The sequence below is a fragment of the Notolepis coatsorum genome (assembly GCF_963971535.1).
Source record: "Notolepis coatsorum genome assembly, chromosome: 5".
Classification (NCBI taxonomy): domain Eukaryota; kingdom Metazoa; phylum Chordata; class Actinopteri; order Aulopiformes; family Paralepididae; genus Notolepis; species Notolepis coatsorum.
The window spans coordinates 94,494,913-94,515,825 of NC_140169.1; the positions used below are offsets into that span (position 1 = coordinate 94,494,913).

The window sequence follows — 20,913 nt, forward strand, 5'->3', positions numbered from 1 at the left end:
ACCTACCCTGGTAAATAAAGGTCATAAACAGAACCTACCCTGGTAAATAAAGGTCATAAACAGAACCCATCCTGGGTAAATAAAGGTTATAAACTGAACCCATCCTGGGTAAATAAAGGTTATAAACTGAACCCATCATGGGTAAATAAAGGTTATAAACAGAACCTACCCTGGGTAAATAAAGGTTATAAACAGAACCCATCCTGGGTAAATAAAGGTTATAAACAGAACCTACCCTGGGTAAATAAAAGTTATAAACAGAACCTACCCTGGTAAATAAAGGTTATAAACTGAACCCATCCTGGGTAAATAAAAGTTATAAACAGAACCTACCCTGGTAAATAAAGGTTATAAACAGAACCTACCCTGGGTAAATATAGGTTATAAACAGAACCTACCCTGGTAAATAAAGGTTATAAACTGAACCCATCCTGGGTAAATAAAGGTTATAAACAGAACCTACCCTGGGTAAATAAAGGTTATAAACAGAACCCATCCTGGGTAAATAAAGGTTATAAACAGAACCTACCCTGGTAAATAAAGGTTATAAACTGAACCCATCCTGGGTAAATAAAGGTTATAAACAGAACCTACCCTGGTAAATAAAGGTTATAAACTGAACCCATCCTGGGTAAATAAAGGTTATAAACAGAACCTACCCTGGGTAAATAAAGGTTATAAACAGAACCCATCCTGGGTAAATAAAGGTTATAAACAGAACCTACCCTGGGTAAATAAAAGTTATAAACAGAACCTACCCTGGTAAATAAAGGTTATAAACTGAACCCATCCTGGGTAAATAAAAGTTATAAACAGAACCTACCCTGGTAAATAAAGGTTATAAACAGAACCTACCCTGGGTAAATATAGGTTATAAACAGAACCTACCCTGGTAAATAAAGGTTATAAACTGAACCCATCCTGGGTAAATAAAGGTTATAAACAGAACCTACCCTGGGTAAATAAAGGTTATAAACAGAACCCATCCTGGGTAAATAAAGGTTATAAACAGAACCTACCCTGGTAAATAAAGGTTATAAACTGAACCCATCCTGGGTAAATAAAGGTTATAAACAGAACCTACCCTGGTAAATAAAGGTTATAAACTGAACCCATCCTGGGTAAATAAAGGTTATAAACAGAACCTACCCTGGTAAATAAAGGTTATAAACTGAACCCATCCTGGGTAAATAAAGGTTATAAACAGAACCTACCCTGGTAAATAAAGGTTATAAACAGAACCCACCCTGGGTAAATAAAGGTTATAAACAGAACCTACCCTGGGTAAATAAAGGTTATAAACATAACCTACCCTGGTAAATAAAGGTTATAAACAGAACCTACCCTGGGTAAATAAAGGTTATAAACAGAACCTACCCTGGTAAATAAAGGTTATAAACAGAACCCATCCTGGGTAAATAAAGGTTATAAACAGAACCTACCCTGGGTAAATAAAGGTTATAAACAGAACCTACCCTGGTAAATAAAGGTTATAAACAGAACCTACCCTGGGTAAATAAAGGTTATAAACAGAACCCATCCTGGGTAAATAAAGGTTATAAACAGAACCTACCCTGGTAAATAAAGGTTATAAACAGAACCTACCCTGGTAAATAAAGGTTATAAACTGAACCCATCCTGGGTAAATAAAGGTTATATAAACAGAACCTACCCTGGGTAAATAAAGGTTAAAAACAGAACATATACCCTGGGTAAATAAAGGTTAAAAACAGAACCTATACCCTGGGTAAATAAAGGTTAAAAACAGAACCTACCCTGGGTAAATAAAAATTTCAGAATTTCAGATGAAAATATTTAGTTCGCTACTCTCCCATTCAAAGATGACCTGAAGATGGGCAGAGAAGTCGTGTTGTCTTTGGCTGGTTTAAAATAATGGTTCTTTCCTCCTGTCATGGACCTCCAGATTGATACGCACCAGACTGTGGATTTTTTCAATTGAATCGAAAGTGAATTGATCACAACCCTGGTGTGTGTGTGTGTGTGTATATGTATTTTGTTGTATATGCACATTTTTATGTTGAAACTAACTCTTGTGGTGGAAAATATTATCATGTCATTATAGATCTGTGTTGAGATATCATTTTATCATTTTACAGCTTGACTGTTTCAGTGTGACCAACTAGTGTAATGTGTGTGTGTCTCTTTAAGAGACTCCAAGGTACCGACATCTCCCCAGCCAGCCAAAGCAAGGTTATTATTACTTCCCGTAACTGGGAACCATATCTGTTCTAATGTTACGTCTTGCAAGTGTGTATAAACTATGTTCTGCCCAGACTTCCTGGTCACTTTATGGCCAGATGCTAGTGTGTCATGATCTATCTGTCTGTAAACTGTAAACACATTGTGGCCACGGTGAAATAAACTTTTCTATTATTAATAATGACTCAGAATGATTTATAAAACGGCTCATAGTTTTGTCCTTTAATATTTCCCATTACAGATGGCGACGAGAGATGTGTTTTTTTTTTTTTTTTAAACCGATGGGTGTCGAGGTCGGCCGCCAAACGGACTCTGCAGAAAGGGTGAATCCTGGGATTCCAGGGGAGAGCTGCCCTGTCTCGACCTCCTCCGTGCAGGACGCGGAGGGGAGAGAACCGGCTACGCCGTCCGCTTGGCTGTCACCTCCGGCATGAATCCTTGGGGACGTGTGATAAGGGACATTCAGTGAGCTGTTGACATTCTGATTTCTGTTTAAAACATTTTTGTTTTTAAATTTAAAATTAGAGGTCTAAACTAGAACATGGTACCTGTCAGAGAGCATTGTTTTGTATATATTACTATGTGGTTGCTCCAGGTATTTTATCATTTTTTTTCTCTTTCTTCTGAACACTTGGGTTTAAAAGGTACGTTCCGAAAGTAAGGCGAGGATTACATTTGTACCCGAAAGTAAGGCGAGGTGCAAAGTGTACTATGAGTATACTAGAAATATACTTAGTTCAGACAACAGTCCCAAAAGTAAGGCGGGGGCTGGGTTTTTTGGGAATTTCAAAGATACCGTCAGCCCCGGTGGGATACTCCCCAGCATTTCCCTGTTATCGATCGGCATCTGGTAGATCGGTATGTCCATTGGTTGATGATAAATCCCCTTATTCCATGGTGAAATCTGCGATTCGAAACATAATCAACGGTGCATGCTGTTGGTTCGGGATCAGGGTAATATGAAACGCCATTGGAAGGTAAAAAAAAAGAAAAATTCCATTCGCCCACATGGTATACTGCTGTGGAGCGATGGCGCCCCTAAGAGGATCTGGCCGGTATTGCATGTTCGCGATTCCACAGACGAGGGTAGATCTGCAGAGCCGGTCGGGGATCTTGATCCGGTTATTAATATGGAATAAAACAATAACAACTTGCCACGGCTATATACGTGCCTCTGGTCCACAACGCATGGCACCGAAACCCGTATTTATACGTGGCTGGTCCCCATTGTGTTAAGGCGCTGCTCTGTTTTTTAAGTAGAGACAGCTGTTTTTCTTGTTTGTGACTTTTTCTAGTACCTTATCTGGTCAAAACTGCAGTTATTTTCGAATGGAAATTAGGATAAGGGCGCGCTATGCGCTGCGACTAGAGCTTTTTAGTCATTAGTGTTTGGAAGAACGAGGATTAGAGTAATTTGTTTTGTGTATATTACTGTGTGCTTGGTAGACTGGCGATGGTTTTTTCTATAGTTTCTCAATCTTGGTACGTCCCGAATGTATTAGGCGGGGATTAGACTCGTGCACGGGGTGCGGGGGCCTACCACGAGTATAATAAAAGTATGTTTCACAGGGGTTGATTATCTTTAATTATCTTACCTGGTCAAATCTCGAGTGTTTTCTAAGGAAAACTAGGGTATGAGGGTACTTTTCATGGGGTTCATGGACGAGGAAGGCACTGCTCTAAGGGTTAATTCCATTTTTGTTTGTCTGTACTATAAGGGTTTTTTTTCTCACAAGGAGGCAGGAATGCGGGACTGTGAGTCGGGAGAATTTACCTGTGTTTTTCAGACCTACCGTCATTTGCCATTCAGTCTCTATTTGACCTGTTCAGTACTTACATGGTTAGTAGCTGCTAGCAACGGCGATCATCTAATTTCATGTGACCTGCAAACATCATTGTGCCGACGAGACTCTAAGAGACAGTTGTTTTTTTGTTGTCATGACTTAGGAAACTACTCTGCTCATTGGAACTGAGTTGAGGATATAGAATTACCTTACTTCAGGCCAGGAATAGACTTTTTTTTTTTTTTTTTTTATTATCTTTTCCCCCCTCCTTTTTCCTCCGATTTTCTCCCATCCCAATGTTAGTCGTTATGCCAATTCCCAATCCCCTTCCTGGTCGCTGCGCACTTACCCCCCACAGTCGGTCTGGGAGAGTGGAGGCTATCACGTGCTTCCTCCGACACATGTCTAGCCAATCAACCGCTTCTTTTCACCTGGCAGCGCAGACTCTCACTGAGAGGGTGTAACGTGTGGAAGGATCACACTACCCCCCTTAGATCCTATCCGCGCTGAGCAGGCGCCCCGACCGAACTGTAGGAGTCGCTGTTTACAACGACCCGGACCCACCCCGCCAGCTTTCCCACCCTCTAATACAGCCAATTGTATTAGTGTGAACGGCCAGCCAAGCTGGTGACAACGCCGGAGCTGTGAGCTGGATTCGAACATGCGAATCCAGCGTCTCCGGTGTTGGTGACGAACGCAATCTCCGGTACGCCACCTGACCGCCCAGGAGTAGACCCTTTCTACCATTTTAGTGTGTAAACAGATAAGGGGAAAATAATAGAAAAAGAGTTCTGTCTATTGTAATGTGTGTGTATCGAGAAGACTGTCATGTTTTTTGAACTGTGATACAGAACAGAGGTTAAGACGACTTTGAACTGTTGAACAGTAATTCAGAACATTTTTATTTCACTGTAAACACTATGAATGTGATTTGAATGAAAGAAATGTGATAACGGGCAAAAATCTTTTAAGCGTGGCTGAGGGGGAAAAAAAGAAAAGAAAAAGAGAATGGATAGTGAGATATACACAGAGCTTTGTTGATTTCTGTTTTCCAGCTGGCACTCACATCTCTCTCCTTTGTCTTTCTCTCCCACGTACACCTACCCCTCTCCTTTGTGGTTTCTCAGGGGGGGTCCTCCGTCTCTGTGCCAAACAAATGCCCGCCGGCCCTACTGACCACTGCCCCAAAGAGAGGAAGCTGAGCCCGGCTGACCCCAGCTGATTCCACTGCTCCAGAGAAGCATATGCCTACCAGCCTGCTCTACTCTGCAGCTGGACACGACCTACGCAGCTATGAGCTACAGCTAGGACCATCAGACACTGCCCAACAGCTGACCACAGCTGGCCTACTGCTCGAACTAGGAGGCAGATAGCTGTCCAGCTTGCTCCACTCTGTTACTACCAGCTAAACAGCTGGCCCGTCACTGGCCGAAGATAAAGAACTAAGAGACAGTTCAATCCTAACTGCGATTCACAAGCAGGCTTTTAACCGAACCTCATTCATCGGAGGAAAAGACAGTTAGCCTGTTTCAGTTGTGTAACGAACCAGGGACAATGCGAAATAAGACAGAGGGAACCATTAGACTGGATCGGCCCGGGGGTGTTGGATGGCGGAGAGGGGAGGACCTACCTGAGATTCAACAAATGAGGCAAGTTTATAACACACGCTACACTGAAAAAACGGGAAAGAGCAGGTCTTTGAATTTACACGAATACAGTTAGTGCATGCAACTAATTCATTTATAATCCTTTTGTGATCATGTTTTAATCAAGTAAACTTCCATTGTTTATGGAGAATGTTGAATTTACTGGTTTCTCTTGCGTTGATTGAAAACTGACAACTCAGTTAAATTGAGTTGAGTCACCAACCGGAAATAGTACCGGAAATAGTATTCGACCGCAAGAAAGTGTGACCGACTCGTTGAGAGAAGAACTGAAAATTCTTCTTTTGAGAAAGAACTCCCGAATTGAAAGTAAGTTCATCAAATTGATTTATGTTGGTGTTCAAGTGGGCACTGGGCGACATTTCCTCTAACGTTACAGTATATTGCTGTTTTCGTACAGTATGTAACTTAACCATTTCAAAAGTCTTGGTGTTTCTTGTCAATGCTAACTTGGCTAACGTTGTTTCATTACGAAAGGGGCTACTAATGTTAGCTAGTTTGAGGTTCATTATGCCTGGGTCCAGTTACTTGTGGAAATTATATGTAATGATTTTACAATTCTGTCTATCAGACAAGCGTTGGGTTAGCCACTGGCTAGCTACACAGTATAAAATGTTTGGACAGCTCGCGTTAGCTACAATAGACAAGCTAGCTAACGTTAGCTACAATAGATGAGCTAGCTAACGTTAGCTTTAGACAAGCTAGCTAACGTTAGTTAGTGCCTCTAACCCCTAAGGTACCGTATGCTTATAGCTGGGTAGCTAGCTAACGTTAGCTATAGACAAGCTAGCTAACGTTAGTTAGTGCCTCTAAGGTATGCTTATAGCTGGGTAGCTAGCTAACGTTAGCTATGGTTAATTAGGGCCCGGTCACACATGTGCGAAAAATAGAATGGGAGGCGCATTTTCTCCCGCAATAATTTTGTGAATGTGTGACTGGGCCCTAACGTTACTTAGCTAGCTAGCTAGCTCACTGTGTTATATTGTCTAACGTACAGCTCACGTTAGCTACAATAGACGAGCTAGCTAACGTTAGCTACAATAGACGAGCTAGCTAACGTTAGCTACAATAGACGAGCTAGCTAACGTTAGCTATAGACAAGCTAGCTAACGTTAGTTAGTGCCTCTAAGGCAGTGTTTCTCAAAGTGGGGGGCGCGCCCCCCAGGCGGGGCGCAGAGGCATGACAGGGGGGGCCTTGAGATTTAATTAATTTATTTTTATTACAGAAAATTATCACTAAAGTGCTATCTGTTGCAGCTGCACTGTTCTCCATGAAAATACCATATTTGGATAAGTTTGACCATTTCTCAAAATCTGAAAATCATTATTTAATAAAACACAGAAAAGGATCACCAAGTTACTCTCGATAAAAAAAAACTTTACAGACAACATTGAGACAAAGCTTCCTGACACATCTCCATCCAAACTCTTGGAAGAACTCATTGAAATCTCATCTGATACCACCTGGAGAGCTAGTTTCAGATTGTGGTGCTGAGTACCAAGTATCTCATGATGCAGCAGTTAAGGTGTTGATACCATTCAGCACCACATATCTGTGTGAAGCTGGCTTTTCATCCATGACAGCTCTGAAAACAAAATATAGGGCCAAGTTGAGCCTTGAGGATGACATGCGTGTTGCCTTCTCAAAGACTGACAGCAATAAAGACTGTTTGCTTATTTCCTATGTTCGCTTTGTAAATTCCAAGTCACCGAGTGAAGATCTGCTGTTTTGCAAATATGTCAAAAACAGAGCGACAGCTGATGAGCTCTTCAAAATTATTGACAGTTACCTGACAGAACATGGACTGAAATGGGAGAACTGTGTGGGCTTTTGCTCTGACGGTGCGCAGGCCATGGCAGGGAAAAGGAGGGGGCTACAGGCGCTCATCAAGGGGGTCTCGCCAAACGCGCAATGGACGCACTGTAAATTCACAGAGAGGCGCCAGCGTCAAGACAGTTTAGCCCTGAGCTGAATGAGGTTTTGACAGAAGTTATAAACGTGGTAAATTTCATCAAAACCCGACCCCTGAAAGCGTGCCTGTTCTCTGCGCTGTGTGAGGAGATGGGAGCTGACCATTCTGCAGTGCTGTTTCACAGCGAGGCAAGGTGGCTCTCGCGAGGGAAGGTGTTGTCAATTTGAAAGGTCACGATATTGGTGTTATTTCAATAAATTTAAACATGGCCCATTTCATGACTATTTTGTTGGGGCGAGGGGGGGGGGGGGGGGGGAGCCAAGATATTTTGGTCCGCCAAAGGGGGGCCTGACAGAAAAAGTTTGAGAAGCACTGCTCTAAGGTATGCTTATAGCTGGGTAGCTAGCTAACGTTAGCTATGGTTAATTAGGGGCCCGGTCACACATGTGCGAAAAATAGAATGGGAGGCGCATTTTCTCCCGCAATAATTGTGAATGTGTGACTGGGCCCTAACGTTACTTAGCTAGCAAGCTAGCTCACTGTGTTATATTGTCTAACTACTAGCTAGCTAAATGAAGTCCCATTGATGAACAGAAATAAGCTCAACACTGCAGTGATCAGTGAAATTATTGTTTGTTTCAGGTTCATGGTGTCTACGGTCAAATTGTCTCCTTGTATTTAAAGTTAAAACACATTTAGCTGGTTATTGTTTGTCCTTGTATTTAAAGATATATCCATTATTTATGAATTGATAGCACTATAGTACATTTCCATAATGTTTTGAATTGTTAGTGCAGTAGACCTTTTTATTATAATTAGGCGAAGAGATCAGAGCTTTAATAATGTAACTAATGATGGTCTTGATTTATTTTACAGGGTTAGGTGCTGGGAATGTAACATAAATTATCAAGTAGGTCCCAAGCTTTTGCATCACTACAGATTAAGGCATTCTTTAACAGCATCATAACACATTTGGCTGGTTAGTCTTTGTCCTTGTATTTAAAGATATATCCATTATTTATGAATTGATAGCACTAGTACATTTCCATAATGTTTTGAATTGTTAGTGCAGTAGACCTTTTTATTATAATTATAGATCAGAGCTTTAATAATGTAACTAATGGATTTGATTTGTCACTCTGTGCTCAGTGATGCACAGTGATCAGACTATACAATGCATCACTGTGCCTCACTGCATCACTGAGCACAGAGTGACGGTTACCATCTTCCTGGACTTTTACTTTTAAAACAACATTGTCAATATTACACTTACAATACACTTAATGTAGATTTTTTACTGTATTTATATTAGCATGTACATACATTACATAGGAAATGTGAATCCCGGACCGTATTTTATTTATTCTTTGTTCTTAGGCAGTTTTTTGTTATTTGTGATTTGTTTTGTCTACCTAAATGTTTACTGTATTTCTATTCTATTCTATTTATGTTACAGGGTTAGGTGCTGGGAATGTGGAGATGTAAGGGGTGCACAGAAACTGTATCAAGTAGGTTCAAGCTTTTGCATCACTACAGGTTAAGGCATCCACGATTTGGAAGTAGTTCTCCCTTTCCATGTACGTACCTGCACTGCCCATGTACATTTAAGACGTGGAATGCCCTTATTGTCCACCACAATAAAACCCATTCCACTGGGGTCACTCAGAAAGAGAAGGCAATATTCAATTGCAGCCTTTGTGCTTGCAGGGATTTAGCATCAGAGAAGGATTATTTTTGTCATATAAATGCACATCTCAAAAGAAGTGAGACGGTTGATTGTATGTTTTTAGGCTGTACCTTTAAAACAAACATTTCTGGCACATTTAAGTCACACAAAAACAGAAAACACTGTCATCACATTGGTTGATTTTAAACCTGGAGTGATTGTAATTACGATAGCATCTCTGAATGAATTGGAGGCATATAGTAAGGAGTGTGTAGAGCAGTCAGATACTGTCATTCCTTCAAGTAGTCATTCTCATACTGAGGACTTGCAGGAGGTCATAGAGCAAGGATTTGCAGCTGCTTTGCTGAAGTTGGAGCATTTGGTCCATGTATCAAATCTGCATTTTACAAGAGCTTTGTGGTTGGTACAGAGAGCATTATAGAGCCTTCGAACTCAGCCCAGCACCCACAAGAACATTCACTTTTGTGGCACTCGGTGAACTCCTGGATACTTATCCACTGGATAAGATTGGATCAGCCCGCATGGTGACATTGAAAAGGCATATTGAAATAAAAGGTCTGTCACCGTCACTGTCTGTCACTGTCTGTCTGTCACTCACTCTCTGTCACTGTCACTCACTCTCTGTCACGGTCTATCTCTGTCTGTTTGTCACTCACTCACTGTCTGTTACTGTCATGGTCTGTCACTGTTTGTCTGTCATAAAAGGTGTGCTATTGGGGAAAAGGTAGTCTCACGTTAGTGTAGAGAGGTCTGATTTCCATTCACAAACTTACTGTACTCAATACTTGAAAAGTAGGCTTTTACCACTTAATTTGAAATCTGAAATGTATGGATGTCTGATGTCTAATAACTTTTTTGTGTGTCTACAGAGTAAAATACTTTGAAGATGGCGACTCCTGTGATCCTTAAGATCATCTTGACTGATGGCAGGTCTCAGAGATTGACTCTCTCCCATGGATTCCCTGCATCCATTGATGGCCTTGTTATTGAAGTGAAGAAACAGTGTGGACTTCAGGGCAGCTTCAGACTTCAATTTAAGGACTCCTTGTTTGGAAATGATTTCCTTAACCTTACCTCCATTTCAGAACTAGAAGACAAAGGTACTCTTAAAGTTGTGGATATGTCAAGGCCCATTGTTCTCTATCCAGTCCTAAACCCCCAAGCTCTCCGTCCTTTCTCTGGAAATACCTCTCTGCTCTCGTCGGATGGATCTACTGTGGACACAGATATAATGTCATGGATTGAGTCTACAACATCCTCTTGGCCTACTTCTTCTCAAGTGCCTGAATCTGTGGATCCAGATGTACTGCCATCAATTGAGTTTAGGAGCTGCACGGTCCTCTTGGCCTGCTGTTTTTCACGTGCCTAAGTTCCCCTATGATGCTGAAATAAAACTTCAGCAGGCAAATTTAGCTTATAATCAAAATGGCACTCTACTTACCCCTGATCCCAAGTTGAAGTCAGCCATCCTTGATGGTTTAGTGCAGGAAATTGTTCTGTATAAAGTCTATGTCAGTGATACGGAGATGGAACAAATAACCCAGAGTCTTATCAAGGCACATCCATGTTTAACTGAGAAGGGGTCCAGCACTGGATATGGCGCATGGAAGATGAGTTTAAAATATAAATTGGGTAACTACCGCAGAGAGCTGAGACAACTGGGCTGCCCAGAGGTGACGGTGAACTCTTTAAGAAACAAACCAACAGGAAAGCGTGCAGCCTTTGGTGTCAAAAAGGCCAAGAGAGCAGAGGTTAACTTCTGCCCACCATATACCCGTCAGCAGAAACGGAGGAAAGTCTGGAGGCCATGCAGAAAGATCTACTCTTGGATGTGAAGAAGAGGAACAACAGAGATGTTGTGAAACTGAAGATGGAGAAGACTTTCGCACATAGAAGACTTGAAGTCGTCCGTGATGCACCAATGGTGGAGCCTTTCATGGCAAGGTGGCCAGCTCTCTTTGAAGTCAGTGAGGTATGGCTTATCTCATCTTGGATTTGCTGTTGATAACGTTACAAGGGAAGTCTTGGGTCCATTGTCAAACTGCTAATATGATTGTATATTTCGTTGTGCTATATCTCCCCCTTCCTGATCGGCTGTATATATAACAGTGGCTTTCTACCCTCTAACCATTTTATTCTGATTCCTGTGCTTTTTACCTGTTTTCAGATCAATGCTGAATTCAAGAGAATCACCACCATGCCACTTCAGTCCAAGTTCCTGTCTCAGCTTGATCTCCACTCTGACAACCTGACGAAGCTGTTCCAAAAGAGGAGAGGACAGCTAGGAGAAAAGCTCATGAAGTGGATTCCCAGCTTAAATTCCCTATTTACTACTTCTTTCTGCGTTGTGATTTAAACCTTTTTACAAGCTCTTGGGATCCACTCTGTGCTAAATGCAGATAACCAGTGTTTTTAACCTGGTTATTGCTTTCTGCGTACCCAGAGAGAAATGTACGGCACTGCCGTTTTGAAATGAAGCGAGATCTGAGCAGTTTTGAAAAGAACCCGTTTTTAATGAAAATGGATTTCAAATCAGATGTTACAAAAAGAAATATTGTGCAATGAACCTGCAAGACGCATCCAATATGCCGGAAGTTTGCAGAGATTCAGACTAAATTCTCAAATAAAAAGCTCTGTCTAAAAACATGTCTCGTCTCGTCTTCGATTCTGCTGCGTCGATTTCTCCTCCTTGCTGGGTCTGTTGTGGAGAAAAAGGGTGTGTGTTTCTTGTTCCTTCCTGGTTCTGTTCGGGTTTGTTCTGTCTCTCCTGGCACGGAGTTTTTGCTAATATCCAATTTAGGCTCCGCCTCTAATTTTACAGAAAGCGGGCGTTTCTCCAAACTCATACCGAGCTCTCTGATTGGAGAAACAATATCTCTGGCTGTCCATAGGCTAATTTACTACAGTGAATTTAGTAGTGGGCGTTCTTCCAACAGTTTCAAGATACCCTTACTGGGCAAAAAAGGGGGAGGCCGAAGGCCAAAATGGGAAGTCTTTGATCTTACTCTATTTCGGCTGCCTTTTGTTTAACGAGATAGCAGGCACCACTTCCACAAAAGGCTTCCTGTGAGTTTATGTCTGGCTCCTCAGGCCGTTTGTATATTCAGCCTCACAGACCAGATGTTCCCTTAGATGTTTGTTTGATCTTAAAACTGTGAAACCACACAGTCGCTGATTTTATCACCTTTTTAGGAGACAAAACAGCGACTGTCTTCTGGTTGAATTAGCTTACTGCCTAGTTGCTTTGTCTGCATTTTCTAATCTTGTAGTGTGAGGAGAGGGGGAGTGGGTGTAAATTACCTGTCCTATTTTCGCCATTCTGCGCTCCATGGTATACAGTACAATAAATACAGTTTGAATGGAATTCTACTACAGTTTCCCCGGTTTGGGGATTGATGATCCCCAAGATACATGTTAGTAATTCCTCAAACAAACTGTTTACAATTACCTTAACCTTACTGTTTAACCTAATTACCTCAGAGCCAAACCTTTCCAGAATCCTTCTGACTCATTTTCCATATTTGTTAGTATCATTTACTTTCAACACCCACATTACTCCCTCCCCCACTGACCGACTATGGACCCATCTTTTATTTACACAGTTCTCTATTCACTCACACCGTTTAACAATTTCCACTCATTTTGCAGGTTATATACAATGTTATCAGTTATATCAATTTCACTTCAGTCTAGGTCCGTCCCTTTATACAAAAAGATGATCGTACCAATTACCAGGTTTAGACTATACTTTATGTGTTTTTTATCCAAATGTGTCTGTTTTGTGCAATTCACTCTGAAAGAAAAGACCTTACATTGCATTTACTATCTAAACATTTCTAAAAAAGGAGAGAGCTTAGCTAATGAAAAATCAAAAATTAATATGTACACGCCCTCTCCAAGGCCTATCAGTTACACTATCCCTTCCTTTGCCTATGTATATCGTTTAGGCTTCTTGATGACTCGTTGTGGTCGAGTATCTTGTTCCGGGCTTGTGCTAAGCACTGGTTCCTCTGGCTCTTCTGGTACCTTCTCCATGTCCACAGAGGAGAAGTTATTATGTTCCAATTCATAATCCTCTCCTCTGTCTGGTTCCTGCAAAAAACCTTCATCTTCTACTGGTGGCCAATCGTGGCCCCCTCGGTCTGGCTCGCCATAATCATCCGGGTCTTCCCCATCGTTTGGGGTTAGCGCCGCCTTCACTTCGCCTTCGTGTAACGGTTGCGGCGCCCCGGTTTTACCGTCAAGGTCTTGTGGTTCAGGTTCCCATTCTTGGTCCGTATTGGTTGCTTTTACACAATGAGTAACGTGAAACCACATAGGCGATCCTTCAACTTGTAAAGCCCTCTCGGTGGCTCGAACGACTTTGTATGGCCCTTCCCGTCTCGCGCCAAACCACTTGCGTCTAAATACTTTGACATAAACGTAGTCGCCTGGTATGATTTGAGGTGTAGTCTGCCTATTCACCTCCTCCCCGGTTTCATGCTCCTGTCTACTGGAGACATGAACCAGAATACTTTTGTGTATCTTTGACATGTATTTTACGTACTCACGCATGTCGTTGTCCAGGATGTCCAAACTCGGACCTTTGCCTGTCGCGCGCAAACCTGGTACTACCATGCAGCGACCTAGCATCATTTCGTGCGGTGTCAAACGCAGACCGCGAATTTCGCACGAACGACAAGCCATCAAAGCTAAAGGAAGAGCGTTTAGCCAATTCAAGCCTGTGTGTTGACAGATCTTTACCAATTTGTTTTTTAGTGTCCCGTTCATGCGTTCCACCAACCCCTGGCTCTGCGGATGATAAACGGCCCCCAATCGCTGTTTTATGCCTAAGTGTTGGAGTATTAAACGTACAGTTTTGTCAACGAACTCTTTTCCATTGTCCGACGAGATTCTGTCTGGTAAACCAAAACGGGGAATTACCTCTTGGCACAGGAACTTAGCCACAGATGCTGCATCCTTGTGCCGGGTGGCGCACGCCTCCACCCACCTTGAAAAACGACAGACAACGACAAGAATATATCTCTTCTGATTAATGGGCTTAATCATGTCAATGTAATCAATTACAAGGTCTCGCATTGGGCCATTGGGCGTGGGGATATGTCCTGGTGACACACTAATCCCCTTACGTATATTGTTTTTCAAACATATTACACACCTCTGTAACACATGATCAATTTGACTGACCAAATCTGGCGCCCAAAAGCCATATTCTCTGATTTTTCTCCTTACCTCTCCTTTATGCGCATGGCAAAAGTCGTGCGCCGTGTGGATCAGCAGTCCGACCAGGCCAGCAGGAGCCACCACAAATCCACCGGCGTCGCGCCACAAACCTGAATCATCCTGACTAGCTCCCCTGGTTATCCAGAGGTTCCGTTCCACCTGACTAGCCTCCTCCTGGAAAGTCAAAACATCTTTGTAGGTTATCTTGTCCTCTAACTCAACTCCGTGTGTGATAACCAATACCTTGCCTGTTCTGTCAGCACCTGTCACTTCCTTGGCAGCTTCGTCCGCTCTTCTGTTCCCTCGAGACATCTTGGACTCGTCTGACTGATGAGCAGCACACTTGATTATCGCAACCTGCTTTGGTTTCATAATTGCTTCTAACAAACGTTTAATCTGACTACAATGTTTTATGGCGCTTCCATCGGCTTTCTTGAATCCTCTCCCTTTCCACACTGTGCCAAACAAGAAGGCGGTACCATGTGCATAGGCGGAGTCGGTTACAATATTTACAGTTCTGCCCTCTGCCATGTTACATGCTTCCGTCAGTGCGACCAATTCTGCTAACTGGGCTGAACAAGGTTGTGATAATGCTTCGGCTTTTTCTACCACAAATCCTTCGCCCTGTGACCTTACCACGGAGTAACCTGCTTTTAGTCCCTCGCCAACACGATAACAAGAGCCGTCAGTCCATAACTCCAGATCTGGACTGTCAAATGGAAATGCCTGCAAGTCTGCTCTGAGTTTAGAGTACCTCTCGACTTCGACTAAACAGTCGTGGGGCTCTCCATCTTCAGGCGTAGGGATGTCAGCTGCCGGGTTCGTTATGGAACACCTGACCAGCGTCACATCTTCCTGTTCCAAAAGTCTGTAGTAGTGTTTAATGCGAGGCATCGTCAGTGCATATTTACCGGACTCCAACAGACTCTTCAAGTCATGCCTCACCATGATATCCACTGGATATCCCATCGTAATACTTGCGGCTTTTTCGTACATCGTATACACTCCAGCCATTTCTCGGTAGCATGGAGCCATCCCCATCTCTACTTCCGAGTAGGCAATTGAGTAGTACGCCATCGGCTGTGGTCGCGCCCCCACCCCTGTGTCCTGAGCCAACACCGCACACGCCTGCTTCTGATCTGGTGAAGAAGAGACGTATAGTATGAATTTCTTGGTATAGTTAGGCAACGCCAAGGCCGGCGCCTCTAACAGTCGGGACTTGATTGTTTCGAATGCCCGTGAGCCCTCTTCGGTCCATACCACTTTACTGCTCAGTTTATCAACGCCCGTTTCTTTCAGCATCTCTCTCAATGGTTTCACTATTTCCGTATAGTTCTCGACCCACGGAGAGCTGTACCCCATTATACCCAGAAATCCCATTAGCTGTCGTACCGTCACAGGCTTGGGTGCCGTCCTTATGGCCACCAAATGTTCTTCTGAAATAGCCCGATGGCCCTGTGAAATTGTTTGTCCTAAATAGACCACTTTAGGTTTACAATATTGCAACTTTTTCAACGACACTTTATGGCCGTTTTTCGCCAACAGTTGCAACAGTACCACGGAATCGCGATGACATGTTTCCTGATCGTCCGCGCACAGTATCAGATCATCCATGTACTGAATGACCCTAGAGGTCATGACTTTATCCAACCCCTCTAAATCCTCCCTTAGGATTTTGTTGAATATGTGTGGCGAATGTTTTAGTCCCTGCGGGATCCTAGTATACTCATAATATTCATCCTTATAAGTAAACCCAAAAAAATGCTGGCACTCCTCGCTCAAGGGCACACTAAAATATGCACTACACAAATCTATAACTGTATAGTACTCGGCTTTCGACGGGATAAATGTCAATAGCACATGGGGGTCGGGGACATCGGACGGATAGTCAAGTAACACCTCGTTGATCGCTCTTAGATCGTGCACCAGCCGGTAAGAGGTATCCGGCTTCTCCACGGGTAGCAACGGCGTGTTGCTCCGGGGATCAGTTGTTTTCCGTAAGACTCCCGCAGCTAAAAGTCCTTTAATTTGTGGCTCGATTCCAGCCACTGCTTTCTCCTTCAATGGATACTGTTTCTTCCAAGGCAGGGTGGCCCCAGGTCTAAGCTCCACCTTCACAGGTTGAGCGGACTTGATTAGTCCAATGTCAGTGCTGTTCTTTGCCCACAGCGTCTCAGGCACCGCCTCCATCATGTCCTCTTGGAGGCTTGATGCATTAGGGAGTTCTCCCAGTGTCTCTTGGGATAATTGCACAGTTTGGGGATGACCCATCCCTGTGCCTTGAACCATGATCTTAATAAACCTTCTATCAGGGCTTATCCAGATCCGTTTGTTTTCTTTCATCTGTTCAAATTCTATCCCTTCAGCTTTTTTCATCATTTCGCCTATGTGTTGTTGATCACATGAGCTGATTACCTTCAAAGTCACATGGGGAACACTATCCATTATGCCGTGCTCTTTACTCAGATAGTCACTCCGTGCAATACGTAACGCTGCTCCCTGTGGCCCCAATATGATATTGGTAGCATTCAGCTGTACTTTGTCAGGTTGCACCCTCAGCCACTCCTTAGTCTGTGACGAGTCTGCATCTCTATGATACTGCAGAGTGCAGTGATAGGGGGTCTTTGGATCCCTTGCTTCAGGCATATTGGCAGTGATAAATTTCTCCCATTGTAAGGCGGGGCCAAGTAGCTCTTGGTCCAATCCCCCTAGACAATAGATCTCTGGTGGTTCACTGTCAACTCGTTGTACCATCTGATAGTACTGGTCTTCTCGTTCGGCTATCACGCAACCCTCCGCAGTACATTTAATGTCCATCCCCAGTAACCCCAGCCCATCTCGGCCGAGTAAGTTAATAGGTGTGCTCTCCGAGACCAGCACAGGGAGAGTCGCTTCCCTGCCTTGATATCTCAGAGTCACAGGTTCGGTAACAGCCGTCAGCTGGTTTATTCCCTCAAATCCAATTGTCCGTACATATCGACCGGACAAGGTTAGGTGCGTCGCGTCTTGGGGTTGTACTACCGTGTAAGCCGCGCCGGTGTCTGCCATCATCTCGACAGATTTATCATTCACCGTTACGCACACAATAGGCTCCTCCCTTAAAGACGACACTGACAGCTGACACCTCCCCATTGGACTCTCTGGGCCTCTTCATAGTGATGATTCATTTGGCCCTCTTGCTGGATTTACCGGGCCATTGTTCTCATTTCGGTCTTGGACTCGGGGTTGACCTTGGCCTTGCCAAGTTCTTTCCTGGTCTCCCTCTCCGGGTTGACAAGCCTGTCTACAGTTCCGTGCGATATGACCAGTCACCCCACACGTCCAACACACCACCACCCGTGGCCGGAATCCTTCCGGATTCCGGGGTCTGCCTCCTCCTTTCGGCCGTGGTTGCCACTCTCTCGGCCTCTGTTGTTGGTCCGGCGCATAACCCTCTTGTGTTCCCACTTGAGCCCGTCTCTGTCCCTGTGGTTCCCCTTCATATCCTGTCCCATTTCTTGGTCGTGGGGCCGCCTGGACTAAGGCTTGAAGGTATTCCACTACCTTTACTGCCTCGGTTGGCTGTTGGTACATGATCTTACGTTGTTGCTCTGCATCCTTCTCCTTTGCTCTTTGCTCTTTCTTCCGATACAGTTCAACGTAATGCTCTATTTGATCTATATATAATTCCAGCTCCATCTTTGACAATGACACCACCTCGTCCAATTTCTGCCTTACCTCTATGGGGAGGCCGCTCTCAATCTTGGTTCTCAACTGGGCTTCATGCATAGGGTCAAGTCCCGCCTCCCGACCAGTTGTGTTCGTCCACGTGGAGTAGGCTTTTTGTACGTATTGCCTGGGGTGCCCTGATGTCTCCAAAGTACCAATCGGAATTTGGTCTGCGTGCAGTCTCATTGGATAGGCTTCTCGTAGGGCCGCCCACGTTACTCCCCTGTACGCTAGGAACAGGTCCGCATCATGCGCTCCAGTCCCCACATGGCCTTGCAGGCGAGCCGCCTCCAGTATCCTTTCCATGGAGTCTTTTCCCATCACGGTTGTCAATATCTTCTTGACATCCCCCATTGCCATTTCCGTGCCAACCATTACCTCCTCCAGTCTGGCAATCCAAGGATTGGCCCCATTCTCGAGGGGTGGCAATTTCTCAGTCACCTGTGTCATGTCCGACACCTTCAGGGGGTGATATTCCAGGTCCTGTCCTCTTATTATTATAGGAGCCATGCGGATAGGGGCTTGCATGTTTCTCGTCTGGGCTCTTGTCTGTACACGCTCTTGTACACGCTCTTGTATCCGCATAAGGGCCTCTTGCTTCTCTCCTTTTTTGTCTTCCAGGTCCTTTTGCTTCCCCTCAATGCCAGCCCGCGTCCTCATGAACGTCTGATATTCCTCCCCCTCCGCTTGCATGGCCTCAGGGCCGGGTCTTTGTCCTGCTAGGACCGTTTGATCTTGGTCCAAGTCCATGAGCCCCCGCTCTATCTCCGTCAGATCATCTTTTATCCGTCCTATCTGTACCCCAAGTACGATGTCGATAGTCTCCAGATCCTCACCTACTCCAACCATAGTCACATGTGGTGGTATTGTGAGATCAATCTTGTGACTGTCAGGTGCTACCCCCTTGTGGCCCTGGGGTTGGGGGGAGGTATAATGCTGGGGGGGAATGAGCTCTCGATATATAGTACGGGGCATATGAGCTGGGGAGCTTTGGGGGTGCTCCAGCTGGTGGACAGGCTCTCTCTGGTAGTCTCTCTGGGGGTTACACTCTCTCTGAGGCTGACCATGGGCCTTCTTCACCCTTTCCCACTCTTTCTTTTCCCACTCTTTCTCTTTTAACATTGCCTCATAGCCTTCCTTACCCTTTCTCTCAGCTGCTTGTATCACTCTTGTTCGCTCTGTCTGCTCTTCTATCCTATCCCTTGGTCGTGGGGTGGTTACATATTCTCTGCCTGACCCAGTCTGGGCTGACCTTTCTGGTCGCCGTGAGGCGTCCACACCCTCTCTGTCTGACCTATTCCAGTCTGACCTATCTGGTTGCCATGAGGCGTCCACACCCCCTCTGTCTGACCTATTCCAGTCTGACCTATCTGGTTGCCTAGCTGTCAGCTGAATAGATGTCTTTGCTTGTCCCCTCTCTAGGTTCCCCAGATCATCTGTCAACTGGTAAGGGCTTATCATCTCTAACAAAGGTAGGATGGGATATATCGGCTCCCCCTTCTCACTGGCATATGGCGGGGGTGCTAAAGCTTCCTCAATTCTATCCTGTTGGACCATAAGATAGGAGGCTGGGTTGGGTGAGGCTAACTGCACCGCACTTTGGGCGGTGACAGGTGTCATCTCAGGGGCCTGGGGAGTTCTGGTGACCTGGACTACCCCCTCTACTGGTTTGTCTGCATCATTGTGTTGTGGAAAATGTGTATACGAGGGTGGAGGTAGGAAAGGGGTTAGTCTTGACTAGTTTAATATAGGTCAACTAGCAGGGCTCAAAGACACTAGGGCGACAGTCTGGCTGATGTTCTTAAAACAGCCTCAAGATAGCAGATGGACATTTCAGTACATCATATCGTGTGCTCTAATCTTGTGTCTTTTCTCTCTTACACACATACACAGCACACACACAGACACAGCACACACACACAGACACACACAGTCACACAGACACACACACACACACACACAGACACACACAGTCGCACAGACATACACACCGACACACACACACATTCCCTGTGTCACAATACACACATACAATACACACACGTCTGTACACAGACGCACACACACAGACTCACACACACAATACACACATACAATACACACGTCTGTACACAGACGCACACACACACAGACACACACACACATACACACACACACACACAAACACACACACACACACACACATCTCACTCTCTCTTCGATGTTCTTAATGTTTTACATCATATCGTGTGTGGATATCATATCTTGCTTATCTCTCTTCATGTTCTCTCTCTCTCCGATGTTAAATCTACGTATCATCTTAATGTACGTCATGTCAGATCTGACATGATGTGATACGTCATCATATCTGTCATGGGGGCAGGACTGAGAGGGGATTTAGGGACAGGCAAAGGGATCCAGGACAGAGTGTTTTTGTTCAAGCTGTGGCGATCCTCTTTGACCCATAGCTCTTGCTGTTAAAGAACTTCTTTTCTTAAATAAATTACCTATTTGTTACAATTGGAAATATCGTCTCCTGCTGTGTTAAACAACCTTTCCACAACATTTGGTGACCCTTGACCTGTAGACCGCCCTGCCGGGCCCCCTCACACGGCCAGCTCCGGACCTCTCCCGTAGAAATTCTGCCGGTTGTCGACACCAAGGTAAGCGTTGGGCTTGTAATTATAAATATCCGTCAGAGTTTCTGCGGGAGGGAAAAGTTGAGCTGACTGTGT

The 20,913-nt window shown here is 44.4% G+C and overlaps 1 protein-coding gene across 1 annotated transcript in view; it reads right to left on the minus strand.

The window, feature by feature from the left end:
* Positions 1 to 19,088: 19,088 nt before the first annotated feature.
* scara5 (scavenger receptor class A, member 5 (putative)) overlaps positions 19,089 to 20,913 on the minus strand; it is a gene marked incomplete at its 3' end in the record, with an annotated part of 446,945 nt that continues 445,120 nt past the window's right edge. Inside the window, exon 12 of the mRNA XM_084314185.1 lies at positions 19,089 to 19,111. Within this exon, the coding sequence (XP_084170311.1) occupies positions 19,089 to 19,111 (23 nt within the window). The remainder of the gene's footprint in view (positions 19,112 to 20,913) is intronic.